Genomic DNA, 23684 nt, shown 5'->3' on the forward strand with positions numbered 1-23684 from the left:
AGGGAAATGTTCCTTAACCTTATTCAAGATTGTGCTCAGTGGTCTTTTTAAAGGAAATACAACCTGGGTGGATTTGCCCCTCAGATGCTGGTGGCCCAGGCCAGCAGTAGCACTCTGATTTGGGCACCCAGCAGGTACAGAAAGCTGTAGCCCAGAAGCTGCAGCCAAAACTATATTGCTTTCATCTGCAGTCATGACTTCTAACCAGCACTACCCATTAGTCAACACTCAGCATATCATGAGCAGCTACATTTCAATCATTTGGGTCTGTGCAATCATTTTGGATGTGTTTGTGTAGCAGCCCAGCCATATAGCAAGCTGAGGCTCTCTGGCAGCTGTTAAAAGCATTTGTACTAATGGCATCAGGCCTGTTTGCATTTTCATGCACCTGCTGAACTTAGAATTGGCCTCACAACTTGATTTTAAAGGTCCACAATCCCACTGGGGTTTCTTCAGCAGAAAGCCATCATTTATGGCCTTGTATTAAACAAGGAAAAAAAAAAAGACAACATCGCCCACTGGCCCTAAATTCAGGAACACCAGTTTCTTAGGATCAAATTGGTGCTATATTGAGTGTTTCTTATCTCCAGATATTATTACACAACCTGGTAGTATGCAATGATCTCTTAGAAGATTAATCTTTTTATCTATAGTGATTTTTTTATTATATGCACATCCAGAGGTGTATTTGAAAACAAGAACAAATATCTGTTCTTTCTTTCTCAAAACTGTGTAAGAAAGTCACTTTTTGAGGTGATGGAATTTTTGTTAGGTTGTTTTTTGGGTTTTTTTTGCATTATGGCATGAAGTTTCATATTTTATAAAATTGCTATGTGTTTTAATGTTGCTGTTTCTGTTGCCATGCACTTTGGTCTTCATTTAGTGACAGTGAAGCACACAGAAGGTGTTTTTTTTGCAAATGTGTTGTTTCTTTTTTGCAAATGAGGAATAGTCTCATCATCTCTGCAAATACATGTCCATTTTCAAGTGCCTCAGGCAACCCAGTCTCAAATGACAAGAACTATCTTGGTTTAAAATCAGGCTTGACAAACTCAAAGGCAGGATCTCTGAAATAAGACTCAAAGGCAGGATCTCTGAAATAAGAGGAAGCATTCAGAGCTCTTTTTGGTTTTGTTTTTTTTTTTTTTTTTTGGTCCATAGTTTTGCTATGCTTTATTTTTTTAAGGTGTGAATTTTGGAAGGTATTCTTTGCTTCTCTATAGAGAAGGGGATAAGGATGTGCAGCCCATCAGGCTTTGGGACAGAGTTCTTTGAAGTTTTCCTAAAGGTACTTTCTCAGAAATAATTAATGTCCTGTTAAAGGATACTAGGATAGAATGATTTATTAGACATGGAGTAGCTGGGTCTAACTCCCATGTTAGACCCTGTTCCTACATCTCCCATGCCTTCTGTCTCAGCTGCAACCTGTGCAGTGATCATCTCCTGGGGATCCTGCTTCAGCAGCCTTTGTGCATGATGATTCCACCAGTGATCAGCAACTCCCTGCTGCAGCAACACCTGGATCCCATCTGTCTGATGAGCACCATTATTCTGTCTATGGCACATCACATTTATGAGTCTAATTATTCGAAGTTTCCCATCTCTGATTCATGTTTAAAGGAAGGAAGATTAACACATCCACTCTTTGGATTTTACTTTAAGTCTCATCAAGACTCAGGGTATAAAGTAGGCATTTCATCATGCCTGTGCCTTCTCAGATCCTGGATTTCATGCCTGTGAACCGTCAATATTGTCAAAGAGGAACACCTTCCCTAAAACAAAAGTCTCTTTTTCCTGTTCAGACACCTATCTTGTGATTTGACTCATAAATGGTACAGGTGGTATTAAACAGCCCAGCATAAAACTAGTCTTCATTATTCATTGCAGAGAAGAGGACTGACGCATCAATACTTTTAAAATAGACTAGTCCCACAGAAGCAACTTGAAAGTGTCATCAAAGATATCCATTAAATTTCTTGTTGCATAAAAAATATGGGCAAACTTTTACCATAAGTTGATGCCCACCTCTGTAACTGTCCAGGTAACCAATGGAGCATTTTCCTCTCCTATTTGCAAACTAAGATTTATGGATTTAAGAGTTAGGAATTATTTTCTTCTCGTACAGGCCATTGATTTTCAACGTTTCTTTTCCACCAGTTACTCTAGCCTGGGGTCTAGGTGCCTCATGCGACTGAGTAAAATATGTGATGCTACCCTCTCTAAAGAAACAAAGTAACTAACTAAAGAACAAGGTCATCAGAGCACATTTAAGAACCCAACAGGGACAGTGAATGCAGAAAGTAACTTCCTGCAGCTGCTTGCCTCCCTGCAGAACACAAATCCTCATTGACTGGAGACTTATCTGCAGCATGTGGTGGGAACATCAGCTGAATAAATGCCCTGACGGAAGAGTTGAGCCTTTGCTGTGCTTGTAGGAAATGAATGAACCTTTTCACCACCAATTAAGTTCATTTGAAGCACTGATGTCTCCCAGCTGAGATGAGATGCAGCATATCAACTAATCTGCTTCTTATAAAGAAGAGGTTTCTGTTCTCTCTCTCCCTTTCTTCTAGTAGTATTTAATGAAAAATGTAAATGTTCCTTTATTACCAAGTTAAGAAACCTGTCCATCATAAACCACACAGATAAAGAGTGCAACATGTACATATGTGCCTGGGAATGTATATACATGAATACAAATGCCTGCACTTGCTGATATCTGTATCTGGATATGTATTTATATCTCTGACATTTTCCATCTGTTGAAAGTATAATACCAGGAATAAGCATCTGGCGCTGTTTTGTATTGCAGGGTCCTTTGACAACTGATGCTAAGGGATGCTGTACCTTTGGGGATTAAGGAGTAGTTAATTAGGACAAGGAAAATACTGCAGAACATAAAATTCCTATATTGAAAGCAAGAGTTTCAAGGCACTCTGATTTGGTTTTCATCTGGCCCTAGAATCAACCCTAATTTAATGTTTTCAGAGGGATCCCATCATCATGTTTAGGGGAACTTATGCAAGATAGTAATAATGTTTCTTGATAATTCCACATCCAGAATATTATTACACATCCAGAATTGCCCAAACACTGAACACAGAGAGTCACTGAGAAAAAGTTCCAGAGAAATAGGCTGCAAGGGGTAGAAGGGTGTGCTGTGATCTACCTGCAGGTCAATGTGTGCAAAACATTGCAAGCAGATGTGACATTCAAGCTATTCAATGACTAAAATGTTTTCATAGCTATTCATTGCCCAGGTTAGAAAGTGCTTAAATTTGCTGTATTAAAGTTGCTTCACTTATTGCACTTATTCAGAAACCTTGAAGGACTGTCTTTGGTCATCGGCCTTTGCGGCCATTTGATGGGTAAAGAGTGAGAAATGAAGCTGGCATTTGGAATATTATTTTCTTCTCTTGCCAGAGCAGATCATTCTTCCATGATTTGGAATATAAACAAGTTTAGCAAAGGAAAATCTACCACCTTTTCAGTCTCACATTATTCTGGGCAGAGACACATTTCATTGTTATGCATTGCTTTACAAGTGAATTATTCCCAATTATAACCAAGTACAGCGTGTAGTTTGGAGACATATCAAATAGGTTATCTTCCTCTAAGGAAAGTGGGAAAGTTTACTGTTCTTTAGAGCTAGCAAACTCAGAAAGAACATTTGAAACCAGAAATATATTCCAATTAATGAAATCCGTATGGATATAAGTGTAAGGAAATAGTCTGGTCTGCTTTGCTATGCATATGTACATACACAGGTGCACACACTCACACACACACACACACACACACACTTTTATTTTTATTTCATACAACCATTTGATTCTTAGCAGACATCAAATAAAATCCACATAATCACTACTTTCAGATATTTCCATTTTGTCGCCTTGTTTAGTATTCTCCAGGATGATAGTATGGTATTTTGGGGATTTGGATTGGATTCTTAGCAGGACTGTGTGGAATTTAACAGTGGAATCATATTGTCTTTCAAGCCAATGGCATAAATTTTTAGGAAAAAAATCTAGTTCCACTATTATAAAGCACATCAAAAAATTAACTTAGAGGTGTTACATATGCATATGCAGATGTTTTTAATTAATCCCATAGGCTTCATTTTAAATTCTCTAGCAGCCTTAATTTCTGACTTCTCATTTCTGAAGGCTCCTGTTATCTCTGTTGTTTTCCTTACTATCTGCACTACCTGACATTTGCCCCTAAAACATGGTTGGTGCAGCTGCACATTAGGCTACCCCAAATTAACTTGTGAGACACCATATAAACTTCTCTGTGTAGAAGTTCTCTCTTCTCTCTTCTGAGAAGACTAGGTCATTGGGACTAGCTCAGCTCCAATATGATGAGTGAAAATATTTATTGCACCAAGTAAATGGGCATCTATGTATCATTTCAGGTACCACTGATGCACAGTTGTGCTCAGAAGTAAGACAAGAAAGAATCCCTACCACACAGCAGCACTACAGAAGAATAAACCAATCCAGAGTTGCTGAGTGAGGTACACACAGGAAAACAGAGGCATGGTAGAGATTGGTCAGATTGTGTGTGGAGAACTCTGAGGCCTTAATAGCAATCAGCAACTGCAGCCTTAGCAATTAGGGCATGGATTCAGAATGTAACCCAAACTACAGAGCTGCCTTCAGCAGCTCTCAGAGGGGTAAAGAGGAAGCCGCAGGATAATTCCAAAGGCCTGCTTTGTTGGTAGTGGAAGTAAGGCAGCAACTGGTGGCACCTAAAGGAAGATTACAACCTGTAACCTCTCTGAGGGCTGGCCACTTGCTGACTCAACACAAGGCTCCCTGCATCACCTCTGAGTCCCTCTATCCTCTTCCTCCCAAGTACTATGAGCACCAAAGGTAGTAGCTCGACACCTGTTTAATTTTGCTCAGTATTTGAAAATCAGCTGATGTGTATTGAGCCTCATTCATTAAAGTTAAATTAATTAATATTATGATTAACAGTAATGAATACAGCTTCTAGAGTGTGGAATTTATTACCTTGTTTCTTTGGCAACTATCCATTATTTTAAAACTGCATCTGTTGGCTTACTTTAATTTTATATGAGAATGTGAAAGAGTATTCCTCTTTAAGAGAGAAAACAGTATGTGATATACTTTGAAAATTCATGGCTGTATATGGTACTAATACTGAAGATGAACTTGATGTCTAAATTAAAAACAACCCAGATGTCATGTTCAGAGCGAAGTAGCGACATAATAAAAAAGTCCAACTGCACCACAGTAGAACAAGGGAAAGAAAATTACTGACTCACTACATTAATGTCTTTAGGACTTTTCAGTGCAACATAAATGTACATGTTATTAATGGTTAATATGAACAGCTGGATTATGTATATTCTGGCACTGGAGGTGTCATTTGTCTCAGAAAGTGTGGAAAAGCAGAGAGTTTGATAAATGTTCTAAACAAAGTTTGACTGGATCTCTCTTGAATCTATTAATACTGTTGGTGAGCAACAATCTGAGCAAAACCCTACACAAAGTCAGGTTCTAAGTCTAAAAATGCTACCTCTTCTGTCTGCAGATTTTAGATCAAGATTTAGAGTACTCTAGTAATATAAATGTGTATAAACGTAACAACAGAAAAAGAGTTGAAATGCCTTTTACAAGATCTTTTCTCATGCATTCCAAAAAGGTACGTATTTCTTGATTCCTGCTTTATACCTAAAATCCTGACATCAAAGACAGTTTATGGGAAAGAAAAAGCAAATATCTACATTTTAAAGATAATTTTAAAAATAATTACTTCTTAGGTTTCAAAGCAGACCACGGAATAACAAATAAATGAAATGCAGGTACTTTTTTTCCCCCAAGGATGTTTTTTACTGTACATTTTGTAGCAAAAAAAAAAAAAAAAAGGAGAAAGAATATTAAGGGAAAATATTTTGATCACAGGAATATCATTATCTAAAACTCCAAGTAGGAAACATGACAAATACAAGATCAAATACACAGCCATGTCACAATATATCTCTGAAACTTTAAAAAAAAATACAGAGTTTTTTCATGTGTTATTTTCTCTGTGCCTTGCACACTTTGTCCAGCTCCTTTACAAAATCGTAGTAACAATGTGGAATTTCAGAATGGTTCCCCAACAGCTGATCAAACAAATAAATAAACAAATGACAGGACAATTGCGATAGCCAGCAGAATGCTATTAATCGCAGTAAAATTGGTAAGGAAAATAAATTCTGCTGGATGGGCCATGTGTATTTCTACAACCACAGAAATGCTCACCAAAAACCAATCTGAGAATCCATTTACAAACCCTGAAGAGCTCCTGTTATAAGTATCTTCCTGAGGATGAGAGACAGGAGTAGGAGTGCATCAGGCTGAGGAAGGGCTATATGTTATACAAGGGATACATGGGACATCCCCTGCTCTGAGATACTCAAATTTAACTCAGCTTCTGTGGCTAATTTGGAACATAACCAATCCCCTGAAATATACAAAAATTTTATTTTTCTTGATGTTACTGATACAGACAAGAGAGTTCAGGAGCTACTTTTGCTTTCCCTTTCTTTATCCTTTATTAGGGTATCCTGATAACTATTTTCCCCATCTTTGATAGCAACATCCCTACAGATATAAAGATCTGCTGCAATCTGCCTTGAGCATTGACAAGAAGAGGTTATGAAGAAGATGGATGAATAAGGATGATATTTTTCTTTTATTATTTGTCCCTAGATTTAATTTTTCTTTGGACAAAAAGGGATAATATTAGAAGTGGGTTATACACTACATCAGATATTTGACTTTTGTACATATCCTCTTTTCCATCTGGGGGATATGATGAGACTGAAAACAAAACCAAAATATGCATGGAAACATACCTTGTCTTGTGGGGAAAAAAACAACCCAAAAGCAGTAACATATCAAAACAGAACAGAAATAATTGAATACCAACCAAAAGTCCATCCAACAACAAATATTGTTTGACTAGATGTCACAGTTAAGACCATGAGATTATGCTGAACAGTTTACTCTGATCTGCCCCTGTGGGTGCCATGTCTGCACTTTCGAGAAAATCCCTTGCAAAGACAACCAGATATATCCTAGCACCAGTAATATCCACAGAAGTGTATTTCTGTGGTTAAAAAAAAAAAAAAAAAAAGAGGTACCATTAAAAAAAGAAAGAAAGAAGGTAAAAAGAAACCCTGTAAAATTAAATTTCTGCTGTTAAACCCCTTTTCATCCTCCTTGTTTAGTCTTGTGTGAAGGTTCACCAAGAGTCTGAGCAATTTATGGAAAGCAATGTTAAATACAACTAGCAAATTCCTTGAAACATTCACACATGATTTAGCTGCGGCCAGACAGGAATGGTACCATATGTGCCTATTCACATTTCATGACCCTCTTTCTCTTTTACTATTCCTGTAACTTGCTTGTTTGCCTTTTTGGCCAGTGCAACAGAAAATGTTTCCTCCCCTCTCTTTCCAAGTGCATGGCCCTGAAGCAAACAATGTTTTATAACACATGAGGGGAGAAGTGGGGAGACACTGATATTTACACTGTGCTTTCCATTACCCACTCTGAGCTCCCGAAAATCCCTTTTGCCCCTGTTAGGTCATTGTCATCATACTGCAAAAGCATTCCATTGACTGAGAGGCTCCTCTTTGTCCAAATGTTGGTTATCTTTTTTGGGTAGGTGCAACACTGAGATGTGATGAAGTCCCCCATGTCAAAAGAATGGCTACGTTTAGTTTTGCCCTCCAGGGGCAACATGAGGAAGCTGTGGATATTGGACTCTGTCTGGCCCAGCAGTGGCTCTTTGTCCGAGTGGCGGGCCACAGTGGAAGTTCTGGAGTCTGTCATTTCCTCCTTTTTCTGACATTTCAGTTCCAGGGAGGCAAAAGCTCCCATTAGCCGGTCAATATTGTGTTTTGACCGGGAAGGAGGCCTCCATTTACTGGACAATGTGCCCTGCTCACTTTGGAGACTGTAGTTGTCACAGTCATGGCTATTTGCAGAGCTGGAGGAAGAAGAGATACTGCTCCGTGCAGATTGACAGTTAAACTCCTTAAGTTCATTTCTCACCACCACTTTGGGATTGACTTGGGGCAAGACTCCGTTCTGAACTAGTTGTGTTCCATTTGTCTGTGAGTAGACGTTGCTGACATTAGACATCTTCTCCTGGGAATTGTTGCAGACCTTATATCGGACCATGAGAATTACAATGAATACCAACAGAGTTGCCACAATGATGCCTCCAATGATCAGAATCATGGTCCCACCCAGGAACTGACTGTGTATTGACTGGCACTGAGGGTAGTCTTCTTTGGTGAAGAACTGGGCACATCCCACAATATTGGTGGCAGTAAGGGTTGTGGCCGTGTCATCCCACATTGCCAGGACGCAGAGGTCATAGCCTGTTCCAGAAACAAGGTTGGTTACAACAAAGGCCTTGTTTGTAGCTGGTATCATCCTTGAAAAAAACAAAACAAAACAAAACAAAAAGGAATTGGTTACTCTTGACACAAAAGTAAAAGAGAGAACAGAGATTAGAATAAAGTGATGTTAATTGTTCTGAGTACTAGCAGAGAGGAGACATAAAATTAAGAGCCATAAAATTCAAACAAGCATTCCAGCTTCCCAGCTCCTGAGGGTTCAACATCCCAGCATTCAGTAACATGCAAGTTTTGAGGGCCAGCTCTCAACTGTGCAATGAAAGGAATAAGAAAAAACAGACCAAATTAAACTACGGATTCTTTTTCTCCTCACTTGCATCTGTCCTAATCTGAAATATATTCAAACCTGAACAAATAACTCAGAATAAAAGCATACAAAGAGCAGTTCTTTCTGCATATGCAAATGACCTCTGTGCTTGCTGAGTCTCAATGTGGCAGTTGTCACATCACCTCACAGGTGCCTGAACATTTACTGTTTAACTTCAGCAGTTACTTACCTTGTGAAGGCAAGGGTCTACACTTAGTTTTCTCATTGACTGAGAATGAAAGGCAGGCAACCATTTCTCTTTTTTTTCTCCACTCTCCCACTTACTTTCCCTATCCTCCTACTCCCCACTGTGGGAGTAAAATGCTGCATAAAAATACATCATCATGTTTGCCAGAAATTTATCACTGCAACCACCTTCCCCAACGTGAGTGAAAAAGAAACTGGAATTGGCAGTACGGGCTGTGGAAGTGTGAGGAGAGGTATGAAGATAAGTATGATAAAAATATTTCTTTAAAATAAAAAATTCTACTCATGTATAAATCTATTTCCAAGAACCAAATAGCTAGACCAAAACTGTGCTCCATGTTGGGACATTTATGGACATTATTCTTTGCTGCCACAAAACTTAAGCAGTCATTTGAACTCATGCAATATTAGAACATCACTAGCATTCAAAATTAGAAGATGGGAATAAACATGGTCTACCCCCATTTCAAACTGGTGAAAATTGCAGCACATTAGTGGAACACAGTGGATAATCTCAGATTTGGTGCCTGGTGGGTAGCCAAGAATAACACCAAAGAGATATCCCATGCGTGTTTTTCATTACTGCTACATTACAGGCTTGGGTGAGAGAAAAAAAGCTGAAATTAAAGCAGTCCATTATGCCTTAGATTTGCAGGTCTTTTGCACCAGCAACAAGGGAGCCCTATAGGCATTTAAAACACAGTGAGCTGGTGTGACTATTTGGGATGGCAAGGCCTGGGCACAGGAACAAGGCAGATTCCTTGTGGGAGCACCAGGCTTCCTTAGCCTCAAATCATTGCCACAGCTAGCAGAAACTGCAAGTCTGCAGAGTACCTTCTGTGCAGTGGGAGGGAACAGACCTGCATAGAGAAGCAGCAACGTCAAGGCACTGCAAAGATGACTTTCTGATCATCTTTGCTTTTATGCATTCACACCACTTACTCAACCCTTCAGCCTGGCCACAGGCAAGGATGTGGCTCCTTTTTAAAAAGCAAACAAACATAGAAAAAAAAAAAATCTGTAAGAAAAAGAAATATCAGTGAGAGACACTTGGAATATAAACATCATCTGGCAGGTTTACTCAATGTTGTATTTGAAATTCTAGGCACATTTATCATCCTAATGGAGCTGTTTGACACAGATATAGATGAGCTATTCAGAATGAGCCGAGAGGTCATAAAACAGCCCTCATGAAACACTCCAGATACTGTTGCTAAAATGGTTTCCAAAAGTTGAAATATTTGGTCTCAAGCTATTTATAATTGTTCTGCTCCCCCTGTGGCTCTGGGAACAAAACACCTCTGCCCACAGCAGACTGCGCTTTGTTGAGTTGTTCAAGTATGTATGCACGCACCACGGATGATATATGGAATAACAGAATACTATTGATTGTCAAACATTTCATTTTAAACCCTTAAATAGTTTCACCAATTGTTTCCTATCTCCTTGTGTAGTGCTATACTCCATTTTTCACCACCACTCCCAGACCAAAGCTAAAAATAATTCTGCAGTTGTTAAGTCATTCAGAAGTTATTTCACTGTAAAATCTCATTACAAACAAGTTGCACTGTTAGCAGAAAGAGTAGTCAGCCATACAAACTGGGTCTTGGACTTGGGTCATAACTCTTGGAAAAACAGGACTATAACATCATCTGTTAGAGTGGTTCCTTTGGCTTTGCACTGATGAAACAGAGACAAGAGAGATCACTGTCTCTGATCAAGCAGCAAACACCTGCGTTTACACACTTTATAGCTTTGCACGTCTGCTCATCTTTGTATTTATACTTCCTCACCACTTACACAACCCATCAGTCTGGCCTCAGGTAAGGATGTGGCTCTTTTTAAAAAGAAAATGAACATACAAAAATAGAAATACAGTTGCTCAGTCTCACACACTAATGCCCAATTTCAGTGAACATTGATAGTCCAAGTAATTTACAACTTGTTTTCTTCAAACATAATTACACACAAGTTTACAAGGTAAGGTAACTGCATAGAATAATTCAAGGACTGGCAAGTAGTGAATAGTGGCAAGAAATGTATAGCCAATGCATTTTTGAATGTACATAAGTGAGGCTATAACGATTCCCAAAGTTTGGACAGGTTAACTGTGTTGAAATGGGCTATAATAAAAACCTCATCTTAGCCTCAAAAAGAAACTGAGTCATTTCTAAATTCAATGAATCCTGGAAGCTACATCTATGATAATACTGGGACTAATAATGTGTTTTTAAAAGGTTACAGTTGCAATTCCAATTAAGGAAAAAGCATTTAACTCTCCTATAACTCATCCTTAGATGTACATCTAAAATGAAGAATTTTGGATGTTTCTGTAAATAAACTTCAAATGCTCTTGTAAAATTTTCAGATTATTCTGCTAAGGAACAGCTAAGCATAGGAATAAACAACAATTTCAGGAGTACTAGGAGTTAAGTAATTAATTTCAGATTTTCTTTTCTATCTTGCAGGAAGGCAATCTTGTTCTTTTAAACTTGCCAAATTTTAAGAGTATTTTGGCATTGTTCCATGCTTCAGTCTACCCTCCCCAAACATACTGCCAGTCAGATTTGATGGATGACATCTCTTAACACTCCCCACATCTAAAATCGATGCAGTCACATTTTTATTCTAGGATATTGACGACTCTTTCTTTGACTGTCCCCAATACAGGTAGCTGCAAGATGCCACTTCAATCTTTGTTTTGCTGCCTAAGAGGGGGTGTCTCTTCATGCCTGCTCCATGTGTGCAGTGCCATTAATCATGGACCACCATGCCCTTAACTCTGGGACTTAATAGCACAGGGCTGCTATAAACCTAAGAGAGGCCAATAAAACTGGGTCTAGGCAGAGATCTTGCAAGGCTTTGTTCAGTCCACTCATCATCTAAATATAGAAAGTTGGTTTCAGATAGCAATGATCTGGTGCATTAAAGATCGAAAATAGGTTTTTAAAGTCACTAGCTTTTGGAACTCAGAAGATCCTGGTGTTCACTTGCCAGCCCTCAGATAACAAACGTGCTTAACAGTTGCAGTATCTTGAAGCAACAAGCTTGATATTGTCCACCTGCTCTTCAGGGCAGGGTGTCCTGGGGTGACTTTATGATACTGGTATCCCCAATCGTCTGGTTTATGTTATATATTAAGTTCCGCACCTTTAAGACTGGCTTTGAGAGCAAGAGAGGGGGAAGAAGAAGCGCGCAGTTTGTGTTAAGGAAAAACATCACTCCCACACATCCCGCTCCTGGACTGTGGTGTCTGCAGCACGGACAGACAGCGGGACAGAGCTTCTCTCTGGCTTTTAGTTAGCTTTAGCTAGCTGAGGCAGAGGAGTTCCCTGGACCTTTGTTTTTTCCCTTTTCTTGGATCTGTGCAAACCTGCTCTAGACTGAACACCCAGCCAGATCCCGGGAGCTCAGGCCTTTGGCCCACCGGGGCCTGGGCCTCGGCACTTTTCCAGTGCCGAAAGAATGGATAAGAACCTGAGCGAGCTGAGCTACACCACATGAAAAGGACTTTTCTTCCTAGACTTGCCATCCCATCGAACAGCGAGAAGTTTTATTATTTAATATTATTCAATTTCTGTTAAATAAACAGCTTTTTCCACTTCTCTCCAAGGAATTTTTTTTTCCTTTCCCAGACCAGTTAGTGGAGAGGGGGCATTTCCCTGGGGAAATCCCCATTTAGAGTTTTCCTCCCTAATTTGCCCTAAACTAAGACACAGGGTGACGTTGCAGAGATGCTTCTTATCACAAAAGAGGAATAAAGATCTAAATTTGATATGAGCTTTTCTTTAGGAAAAAAATAAAGTGATAGTTGACTAAGTGCAGGAGGAGATCAACTAACAAAAGACTTGCTTATAGATTATAGGTTATGAAAGGTTTAAATCTATCCAGTTTAAGGAGTCCTGGAGCAGTGAGGACTGGGAAAGCAAACAAACACACAAATATGTCAATGGTGAAAGTGTAAATTTAGCTCCAGCCAGGTGAAGACAAAATTTGAAAATCTTATGGAAATTTCACTGTCCAGACACATAAGACACAGTAATTTCTGCCTTTCTCATTTGGTTTATTCTCTGGAGTAGGAGGAGCAGGCAAATCTCTATATTCCTGCCAGGATTTTGTTATCTGATATTAATCTAGCTTCTGAATCCTAACTGAAGGTCAAAATATCCCAAAGAAAACTATTCATATATTAACAAGGTTTCTCTCTGAAAATCCTGACTCTATAAGGAATGAAATGAGGATAGGGGTCTTACAACTGACCTTTTCAATTTACAGGAAAAAGCCCCCTTCTCTCACTCCTTGGTACAATAGCTTTAGTTAGTGGAAGAGGAGGAGTCCTATGGCCAGAATTGGGGCATGGCATAAGTGTCTGAAATAGAACAGTAGACAGATGCTCCTTGGAGAGTTAATGTGTGATGAAGAGCTATGAAGCTGTGAAGGTTTGCAGGGCTTTTCCAAGCATTGCATTCCCTTCAGTCCATGGAGATTTGTGTCTCATTTTGTGAAAGCTCCAAAATGAGTCCATGAGACACTTTTTTAAAAAAAGGGAAGGAGAGTGACAGAACTCTTATTTGAAGTCAATCTTATTTTGAATTGCCACTAAAATGTCCTTGTTATGTCCTTGTGGACACACATAAAGAAAGCAAGCAATTTTGTAATTATTCACTTTGGTGTGTGGTAATATTAAGAAAACTAGAAAATAAATTAGTTAGAAATGCAGGGGAAAAAGGTTTGCTGCAGACTTCTATCATAATCCCAGATGTAAGTGAGCACTGAAGCTTGCAGAGAGTGAACTGTGCTGAGAATTTAGGATAATTGAGTTTTATTCTTCCTTCATCAGCTTCACTGATATCAGGCTCCACTTTATCAGTAACTCTCAGTTCCTGAGAAATCATTTTGCTGTACTGTAAGGCTCCTCATTTATAAAATGGGGATAATGCCAGCAATCTCTTTTCAAAAGAGGCCTGTAGTGTATTGGAAGAAATTAGTAGATATTGTGATTACACTGTAATATACAAACGGTTCTTTTCTTCTAAGTAGCACTGGGGATTAGCAGGACTGAACTGCTGGTTAATACTGTGGTTATGCAAAACAGACAATTAGACAAAATCCAGATTAGGTTAATTGGCTAGGCAAGTCTCTTCCTTTTCTCCATCAAAAGAGGGATATGATACCATCTATTTTTAGCCTAAAACTGCTTTAATCACATAACTTGTAGAGACCTGTCAAGGCAATTCCTTTGGGAAGGTACTTGCAACTTCCAAGACTCAGTTTCATTGTAACATGCTAGACTATGTTGATTTTCTGAGTCTTTTTTTTTTTTTTTTTGTATTACCCAGGACTATATGCTACCTATGCACAATATTTGTTTGGGCCTATCTACTACCTGTATACAATTTCTCCTTCTGAAATGAATGCTAGGACTTCAAAACAGAGTCATGCTAATTTATTAAATGCTGTATCAGGAAAAGGTGGGGAAAAAAAGTTAAAAAAGCTTAATTCCTAGGGTGTGAATTTTGTAGCTGTTATAGACTATAATTATGGAGCAACTGCTAACCAATGGTGTCATTATGCACTGTAATTTGTAATGAGGAAGGGAAAAGGAAGAGAAAGAGGGGTGCAAGGGTGAAATAGCTATTGTTCTGTAAAATTATATTCCAGTTAATTAGCACACTATCTTTTCTGTATAATAAAGCCTTACTGTGAAAACATCAGTCTCACTGTACACTCCTAAACTTCCTCTTAGATAAAGTTGCTTTCACTTTAATGCAAAATATTACCCACAGAACTAGAAATCAATCCAGAGAAGTTAAACTCTGGAATCTGAACAATTTTCATTTTTCAGGGAAGATCTCATGCCAAAAATGATCCTTCTTTTCATTAATAAGTTTGTCCCCTTTTTTAAGGTATTTGAGTTTTTTCTTCAGTCCAGTTTCATATGTTTTTCTGGAGGAAAAAAAGAAAAAGAAAATATTCCAGGTAATTTGCCACTGAGTGTTTTAGAAGGGTCTGAAGGAGTCCTACATTTCAGGAAGAGTGTCCACCTTCAATTGCAGTAGGATAGAAGCAGGATGGTGGAGAAGGGGGAGAGGGAAAGTATCAGTGGGGGGCATACCAGAGAAGGATTGACTAAAAATCATGTAAAAATGTGAAGATCTTTCAGATCTTTTATCTTTCAGGAAAGCCAAGACAATTGTAAAGAGTGAAGTGAATCAGGAGTGTAAAGACCTCAGATTGTGGACAGAGATTAAGAAATCTGGAGGAAAGGGCAGAAAAAGATCAGAGGAAGATTAGAAGGATCTAAATTGAAGTGAAAATGTCACACATGATGTATTGCCTGGGAGCAAGAGCATGCAATTGACAAATTCGAGTTGCACACTTAGCATTCTTCTTGACTGCCAACTTTCGTGATTTGCTTGAAAATTTTATGGGATATACTGGTGTAACTTTTTTTCTGTATTTTTATCCTGAAAATCCCAGTTTCTGTAGTGATGGAATGAAAATAGAATCTAAAACATTATTAAAAATTAAATAAGCTAACAATAGAGATTAATTAGAGATCTGACCCTTCAGATTTCAAAAGAAATCCTTGAATATGTATCTTCAGATCATCGTAAGGCCTCAGGAATTTAAAAAAAACAAAACAAAAAAACAGGTAAGAAGTACCAAGTATATTTCTGTGTGAGACTTCTCTTTTGGCACTGGATTCAAGATTTTTAATTTAGAATCTGGGAAAGACAGAGACCTATTGTGACCTGCTTCTTGAAAAAAATGACAGTTTTATTTCTGGTGTCCTAGGAAAAGAGATGTTTGTTAGTATTAGCAACAGGGTATAATTCTTCTGTCAGTCATGTCAACATAAGGAAATGTCAGATAATACCAGGATGTAGCCAGACTTTTTCAGTAAACACTAAATCAACCCATCATGAATAATTTCTTGCATTTTTATTTGCTAAGTTTTGGGGGTTTTTGTGATATGCAATCATAATTTTGCCTTCAGACGGAACATTTATTATTAAACACAAATCCCTTCTTGCTCTTCTGAAACTTATCATCACTCATTCATCCAGCTGCCCTTCAGAGAATCTATCTTGTCAAATAAAACACATAGTACATATTATTTCATTATTATTTCCTGATTTGTTTATGTTCTTTCCTGATCTTTTGGAGTTGGAGATGGGGAAGAGAAGGTAGAGACAAAATCAATTTATATGCCTGTCAGAAGATGGTGGGACAGAGAGATACTAATACTAAATATATGCCTTGTGCTATAAGGGAAAGTAAAAAAAAACCCAAAACATCCCAAATGTTAAAGTATTGGCTCCAAGAATATAAATTTTTTTGGTAGGCTGCTGAATAATGTCCCCTGGGGGTACTTTGAAGTAATTTATCAGGTGAGAGAGGAAAGTGTAGGCCTCTAGGGGAAATCACAAGGCCGAGGAAGGGGAACCATGATACAAGGTATTCTGCTCCCCTCCATGGCCATTGTTCTAGGGAAAATTCTCTTCTTTATAATTTTCAACAAGATTCTTGCAAACCACAGGGAGCTGCAGTCAGGCACAATGGGTGAGGCATTTGGATGAACATCTCCAGAAACATCTTCTGATTCTTTGAATCAATGAAGGTGCTCACTTCAGCTGTCCAGGTGCAAGCTACTGCTCTGGGACAATCTCATTTTGATTCATGTTGGTATGACAACACAAAATTAGACTTTCAGGCTCCCTGTTCTGTGCTATAATTTCTTTCATGTGGACACGACAGCAGCAGACATTTAGTACCCTGAGCTTTCAATTCTATCTTTAGAGGGAAAGCATACACACTCTAGGAAGCCTTGTCAGCACTAACAATTAATCCAGTCACACCCAAGCTATTCAGCAACACACCGAACACATTTCACCTCATTATACTAACTGCCTCAGAAAAAAAAACTCCTCACACTAATTCAAATCTAACTAAAACATATTTAAGCTCATTAGCAGAGTAATTGAAAGCCCACATAATATTTCTGTTAGTAAATGTGAAACTAAAGTATTTATGGAAACAATGAAGAGGCACACTAATGAATTCACTCTGTATCTACATGTAAATGTAGAGTTAGAAATCATAATTCACAGCAATGTTTCAAAGAGCCAGCATGTATATTTCACATTATTCAGCAGTACTTAAAGTTAGCAACTGACAGAGGCAGCAACACATTACAGCCACCATGTTTCTAAAGATGAGGAGATGTTGCAGCTGGATCTGGGGGTCTGTCTAATCCCCAGCTCTGCCAGCAATGATCCCGGATAGATGTCTTGAGAAGGAGCTGCCGTCCGGGGAGTTCCAGGCAGTTTCCAGACAGGGATAACCCTTAGGAGCGTGGTCAGAGGCTTCAAGTGATCAGCTCTTTTAGAGGTGATTTCTGCTCTGTGATCAGCTGAGATCAGCCCAGACAGCTCCACTCATGGGTTACCCCAGCCGTGCGTAGATGAGAGATGGGAAGACCATGTGGTGTTCCACAGGAGTTCTTTAATGGAGGCTTCAGCAAAGGGGGACAGTGATTATCTACCACTGAACTGGGCAAAAGTTGGGGTTTTTATAGGGAAGAGGAGAACTGGGAAAGGGACCAATGATCTGAGACTGGGATAAGATGATCAATAGTTAACAGGGAGGTAACATGGGGTCCCAAAGCAGGAAGGGGTCTACACCTTAGTCACCGTCACTAAGCAGTTTTGTCTTAGGGGGCAGATCTCCCAGCAGGAGGCCTGTCAGAAGACTGGGCTTCCCCCACAACTCCCCTCTCTGTATTTAGTAAAAAGGCACTTCCTATAGCTCTTTTGAAGCAACAGAGAAGGCATGAGAACAGAGCTAATAAAATAATAAACACAATAAAATCCACAAAATTCCCTTAACTAAAGATGACACCCATCCCATTAGTCCCTATTGACTGAGAAGGTAATTTTCATCTTTGGATGGGATGGGGCTTCTGATAGAGAATATAAACAAAATTTGTTATCTTTATGGTGGGAGGGGGAAGGTTTAGGGTTTTCTCCCTTATCCCTTTCCTCTGTTCCTTCCCCCCTTTTTTCTATTTACTACAAACTGAGGATGGCGGAGGTAGGTATAGGGTTCTAGACAGGTTCTGGCAAGGGCTGAGGGAGGGGGACATGAGGGTTTTTGGGGAAAAAGGGGTAACAACATATAAACCAGGGAGCAATTCGTGACCAGACTGCATCTGGCCTATGGCTTGACTGATGCAGCAGCATCTTGTTCAGTTCTCTGTTTTATCTGCTGCCGTGTGACAGGACAGTCTTCTATCTGGTTTGTGGACATTCGGTGATGCCATCATCTCCATGCAGAGCTGGTCTGGTTTTGTGGGTGTCTTGTATTTGACTCAGGAGAATTCTTGTTAGTGTCCGTGGGGGCAGTGTTTGCAGTGCCTAGATACAGTTTTATGTTTTTTCCTGGGAACCATCTTGGGCCAGATGGTGGTGAGACACAGGCATAGCCCCTTCCCCATGTAATCAGTGGGAAAGGCCCAGAAACCTGATGTGTCTCTGGGTCCTTTACTTTTAGCACTGGTGGCTCCTCAGTGAGCTTAGCTTGGGCTGAATTTGAGAAATGGTGAAGGATCGGAGGGTCAGGCTCGGATGCTGTACAGTTTAGGAAGTTAACGGTGTAGAGGGCTTTACAGAATCTCTTGATGTAATTTCTGCTTCTCTCCGTTGTTGATGGAGGACTCTTTTAAGGGTTTGATGAGTTCTTTCTATGATGGATTGTCCTGTGGGATTTGCAGGTATGCCTCTATTGTGTTCTATGCCCCACTCACTGAAGAACTCTTTTAGCCTATGAGAGGCATAGGCAGGTCCATTGTCTCTTTTGATGTTTTTTGGGACTCCCAGAGTGGCAAAGAAGAAAATGCTTGATGGTTTGAGTGGCACTCTCTCCTATGTGAGCTGATGCAAATACTGCTCCAGAAAACGTGTTGACTGACACATGCACATGTTTAGACCTTCCAAAAGGTGGGAAATGAGTCATGGCAGTCTGCCAGAACTGACAGCTATTTAGGCCTTGGGGATTGACTCCGGTACCCATAGATGGTATCTGGTAATTTTGGCAGTTCAGGCATGTTGCAATAATAGCATTTGCTTGATATTTCAAGAGCTTGAACATTCTGATCAGGGTGGGCACGTTTTGATGATAAAATGCATGTGACAACCTTGCCTGAGCAAAGATGTCAGGGACATTAGCAGTTTCCATTGACAGGACCAATGCATCTGCCTTCTTGTTCCCTTCTGTGATGGCACCTGGTAGTTATGGCCTCACATGCATAATATGGTAAGGTTGCTTCCTGTGGGATATTAAACACGTTAATGCAGAAATCAACTGGTGTAATTTTGGATTGGAAACATTCTTGAGAAAAGCATGTTCTGCCCTCATAGCTATACCATCAACATAAGCTGAATCTGTGACCAAATTAAAGGGTTCATCTTTGAATTTCTCAAGGGCTCTGACAACGGCTGCTAACTCAGCTATCTGTGGGGATCCTTCCACCATTTGGACATCAGATCCCACTTTTGAGTCTTGGGGGTCTTTCCAGATCATTACAGACTTGTGAGATGACCCTGAGCCATCTGTAAAAATGGTTAGAGCTTTGAGAGGTGTCCTGCTTTGGACTAATTTTGGGGTTAAATTAAAGGCCACATTAAAAAGTTTGTGTTTTGGTATATGGATGGAAATTTGTCCTGTATAGTTACCCAGGGCGAACTGGAGTTTTTCATTAGTCTGGAGCAAATGCTCCAGGTCTCCATTAGTCAGTGGTAGGTATATGCATGTGAACTCACACCCTGCAAGACAGCGGAGGTGAGTCCTGGCTTTTTTAATTAGATGCGCCATGATTTCTTGAAAGGCTAAATTTCTTTGTAGGCTGGTTGTTTGTAAAGATCCATTCAACTATGAACAGAGGGTCCCACTGGAAAATCAATCCATGGAAACAGGGGGTCTTTCCCAAAATCACAAACTGGAAAAGCAGGCTGGGCTTGAAGCGATGGGCTTGGTGTGAAGACAGGGCTTCTTGGACTTTGGTGATGGTATCTTGGACTTCTGGTGTAAGAGTGCATGAAGAGTCCAGGTCTCCACTGCCATGGAGAAGATGGTACAGGGGACCGAGGTCCTCTGTTGTAATTCCAATTACGGGACAAGATCCAGCTGATGGACCCACATAAACTGTGTAAGTCTCTCAGGGCCTTTGGGTCATCTCAGTTGGCAAGCTGCTGGGGTACGATGGTTCTTTCACAAATTTGGAGTCCGAGATAAGTCCATGGGCTGGTGTACTGCATGTTGTCCTCACAAATTTCAAATCCTGCTTTCTCTATGGTTTCAATGGTCTTTTTAACTGCTTTGTCCAAGTAAGTCTTTCCTGATGCACAGACCAGGGTATCATCCATACAGTGGTGGATGACTGCATCTGGGAATTGTTTCCAGATGGGGAGACAGGATGTGAATGACATACCACTGGCATATAGTTGGGCTGTTCTTGAGGCCTTGAGGAAGATAAAGCTAATGATATCTTTTGAGTGGAGCCTCTCTGTTAAGAGAGGGGACGGAGAAGGCAAAGCAGGGGGCACCTTGGGGGTGCAGTGGGATGCTGAAGAAACAGTCTTTAATATCTATGATGGCAAGTGTCCAGTCTTCAGGCAGCATCGATGGTGAGGGCAGGCCAGGCTAGAGGGGACCCATGTCCTCAATGACTTCGTTGATTTTGAGAAGACCGTGGAGGAGTCTCCATCTGTCCTTTCCAGGCTTTTTCAGCACAAAGACTGGAGAATTCCAGGAGCTGGTGGTTTCGATGATGTGGCCTTTGGCAAGCTTCTCTTCAACTAGGTCCTGTAGTGTGTGCAATTTTACCTTTGAGAGGGGCCATTGCTCGACCCAGACTGGGTCCTCACGTTTACAGGTGAGGCAAGGGGTAGATGGCAGTGTGCAGTCCTCAGTGGCTCCAATCAGAAATTCCAGCTGGGAATATGGAAGGAAGCCCCCCATTGGGCTATAAGATGCCCTCCCATAGGGTGATGGGAGCCCTTACCACAAAGGGCTGGATGGTTGCCATCTTGCCTTCAGATCCTTTGATGATGACATTCTGCTTGCTGAGCATAGACACTGTGGCTCCACCAATCCCTGAAATCATGCCTGCTACTGGCTGCAGCTCCCAATTTGCTGGCCACTCTGAACTGGCCACGATGGTCATGTCTGTACCGGCGTCCAGCATCCCTGGTCGGTAGATCTTCTTCCCCTTACAGAATAGGCCATACTCGATGGCTTATTTGAGCCCACAGTCTGTGCCCACATTATTGTGGGGTTGAGGGGAAGCCATTATAAGTTGTTCAGTGGGAGTAGAAAGGCTTGTGCAATCGGAGTTCCTTGTGAAAGATAAAAGGGTACATCCGTGCAGCACAGCTGGACAAAGATTTCTTGTCCAGGTTACATTGTTTGTACTTCTGGAAAAACAAAAATTTTCCTTGGACCATGGAAAGTGTCACCTACAATTAGGATGTCCCAGGGACCATCTTTCGGTCCATGCTTTGCTGTGGGAACATGGTAAACACTTTCATCTGTAAAGTCAACGCACAGTGCAGTTACCAGCTGGTGCCGGGTTCCCATCAGTATTGTTCTGTGTCTTGGATCTTTCTCATGTAGCTTGGCATCTCCCAGGATGATGCGCTGTGATGCTTCCCATCTTCCTGGTCCTGGCTGTCCGATGTGAACCTCACAGTTGGGATGGAGCAAGATGGCTTTTGATTTCTTGTCTGCACGTGGGGCCTCACCATGCTGCTCTGGGAGTTTCCCGAATACTGCTGGTATCACTGCTGTCTCTGAGGCCTTTGGTAGCCAGTGTGGGGGTCTTGGGTGGGTGACCTCTCTGGATAGTCCTTTTACAAAGTGTCTGAATTCCCCACAGTTGAAACACTGAGCATTATCTTTGGAGGTTACCACTGCAAATGCTCCAGAAACCTCTTCAGCGATGCCTTTAGCAACTGCCTGGGCAACTGTGTTTTCAGTGGACAAACGGCGTGTGCAGCTTTCCACCATTTGTACAATGATAGGTTCTGTGTCCAAGGGTAAAGCCCTCAGAATAGTTTTACATTATTCATTAGAATTCTTTATAGCTAGTTTACTCAGAAGTTCTTCTTGTGCCTCTGTACTCTCTGTTTTTCCAAGTCATCCTTAATCCACAAATTTGATAAAACTTACATCTACCCCTTGTTTGATATTAGCAAAATGTAAGGTGGGAGTAGAGTCATCTGGAGTGAGGAGCAATGATGTTTTTGCTGCAATAGCTATGTCTTGCAGTGTTTCCTCAGGTAAGGTGTTAGCTTGTTCTAAGGGGTTTTGTAGGTAATTTTCTCCAAGTAGGTGTTCAACAGTAAAATTTTGCATATTTGCATCTTTAGAATATTTGTCAGATAATGTTTTTAACTGTTTTTTCCAATGTCTTTTCCATAGCATATATTCAGCAGGGGAAAGAAGGCATTGAGCAATATTTTTAACATCGTGTGGTACTAAGGTATGTGCAGAGAAAATGACCTCTAGGCAATTCCTAAGAAGATGTGTTCCTTGTCCATGTTCTTTGGCTATTTTGAGAGGGTCTACGAGTTCTTTGTTAATAATAGGCTGCCACACTGTTCTGTTCATTGCACCATGCCTTTTTTATAAGTTACTGGAAAGACAGGTATGTTTTGAGCTAATTCCCGTTCCCCTGCCTGAGTGGCTTGAATTTGATTTGTTCAGGGGTCACTTTCATCTGAATCAGAGTCAGTTGTGTTGCTGTTGCTGTCATCATCAGTACAGAATGCATGGCATGCATCTCTGCGATGCCTCGTTGAGTGCACCAAGGGTGCTGGTAGTGGGGCATCGGGGAACCGGCGGGGCGCAGCCCGGCTGCAGGAAAGCTGCGGTGGAGCGGCGGTCCTGGCGCCTCCAGCTGTGTGGCAGGCGCAGGTCTCAGGGGTGCCGGGTTTTGTGGCGGTACAACAGCAGAAGCTGTGCCTGTGGCGGCAGGAGCTGCGGTGGGGGGCAGGAGCTGTGGGGGGAAGAAAAACACCGGGGGGGGTGGGGGGGGGCGGAAGAAAGCCATGGAAGGGCCGGGGGAGCTACGGGAGGGATCGGGGCAGCCGCAGGCGTCGGCGGCAGGGCTGCGTACATGTTGGGCGCTGTGCACTCTCCCAGTGGGGGTGGTGCCCCACCACACCACCACTGTACAGCTGCCGGGAGTGCGGGCTTTTTTTCCCTACAGTTTAAGTTATAATGTGAAATAAGGCTATAAAACGTGTGACTGAAAAATCTCCGTTAGCTTGGCAGGCATAGAACTTGATCCCTACACTATCCCAGAAGGAGTTGAGACAGATAGAGTCCCCATTAGAATCAGGAAAATGCTTAGAAAGCCAGTGAATAAATGCTTTCAGGTTTGTTTTAGAAAGATTTCCTTTAGAGATACTGTTAGCAGATAGGATTTGTAGAATATGGGAATATAGGTCTCTCTCAGTATGGGATCACTGAAACTTTCCTAGTTCTAACCCCATACTGGTAGTCCAGGTCCCAGCCCAGAAAAAAGAGAAAAAAACTTCCAAAAGACCCAGGGAAATAAAGTAATGTGCACAAAAAGGCTGAGTTAACTTAAAACTCTCAGCTGGTTGGGTCAAAATAAAGCTGCTGGGTGGGTGCTCAGCTTTTGTTCCAGTCCTCAGG

General features: G+C 40.8%; 1 protein-coding gene across 1 annotated transcript in view; it reads right to left on the reverse strand.

Moving 5' to 3' along the window:
* Positions 1 to 7544: 7544 nt before the first annotated feature.
* Positions 7545 to 23684, reverse strand: part of LRFN2 (leucine rich repeat and fibronectin type III domain containing 2) — a 59093-nt gene continuing 42953 nt past the window's right edge. The window contains exon 2 of the mRNA XM_005523398.1: positions 7545 to 8463. Within this exon, the coding sequence (XP_005523455.1) occupies positions 7545 to 8463 (919 nt within the window). The remainder of the gene's footprint in view (positions 8464 to 23684) is intronic.

Source organism: Pseudopodoces humilis, chromosome 3 (genome assembly GCF_049639895.1).
Source record: "Pseudopodoces humilis isolate 2021_Gansu_Grassland_sample_001 chromosome 3, ASM4963989v1, whole genome shotgun sequence".
Classification (NCBI taxonomy): Eukaryota; Metazoa; Chordata; class Aves; order Passeriformes; family Paridae; genus Pseudopodoces; species Pseudopodoces humilis.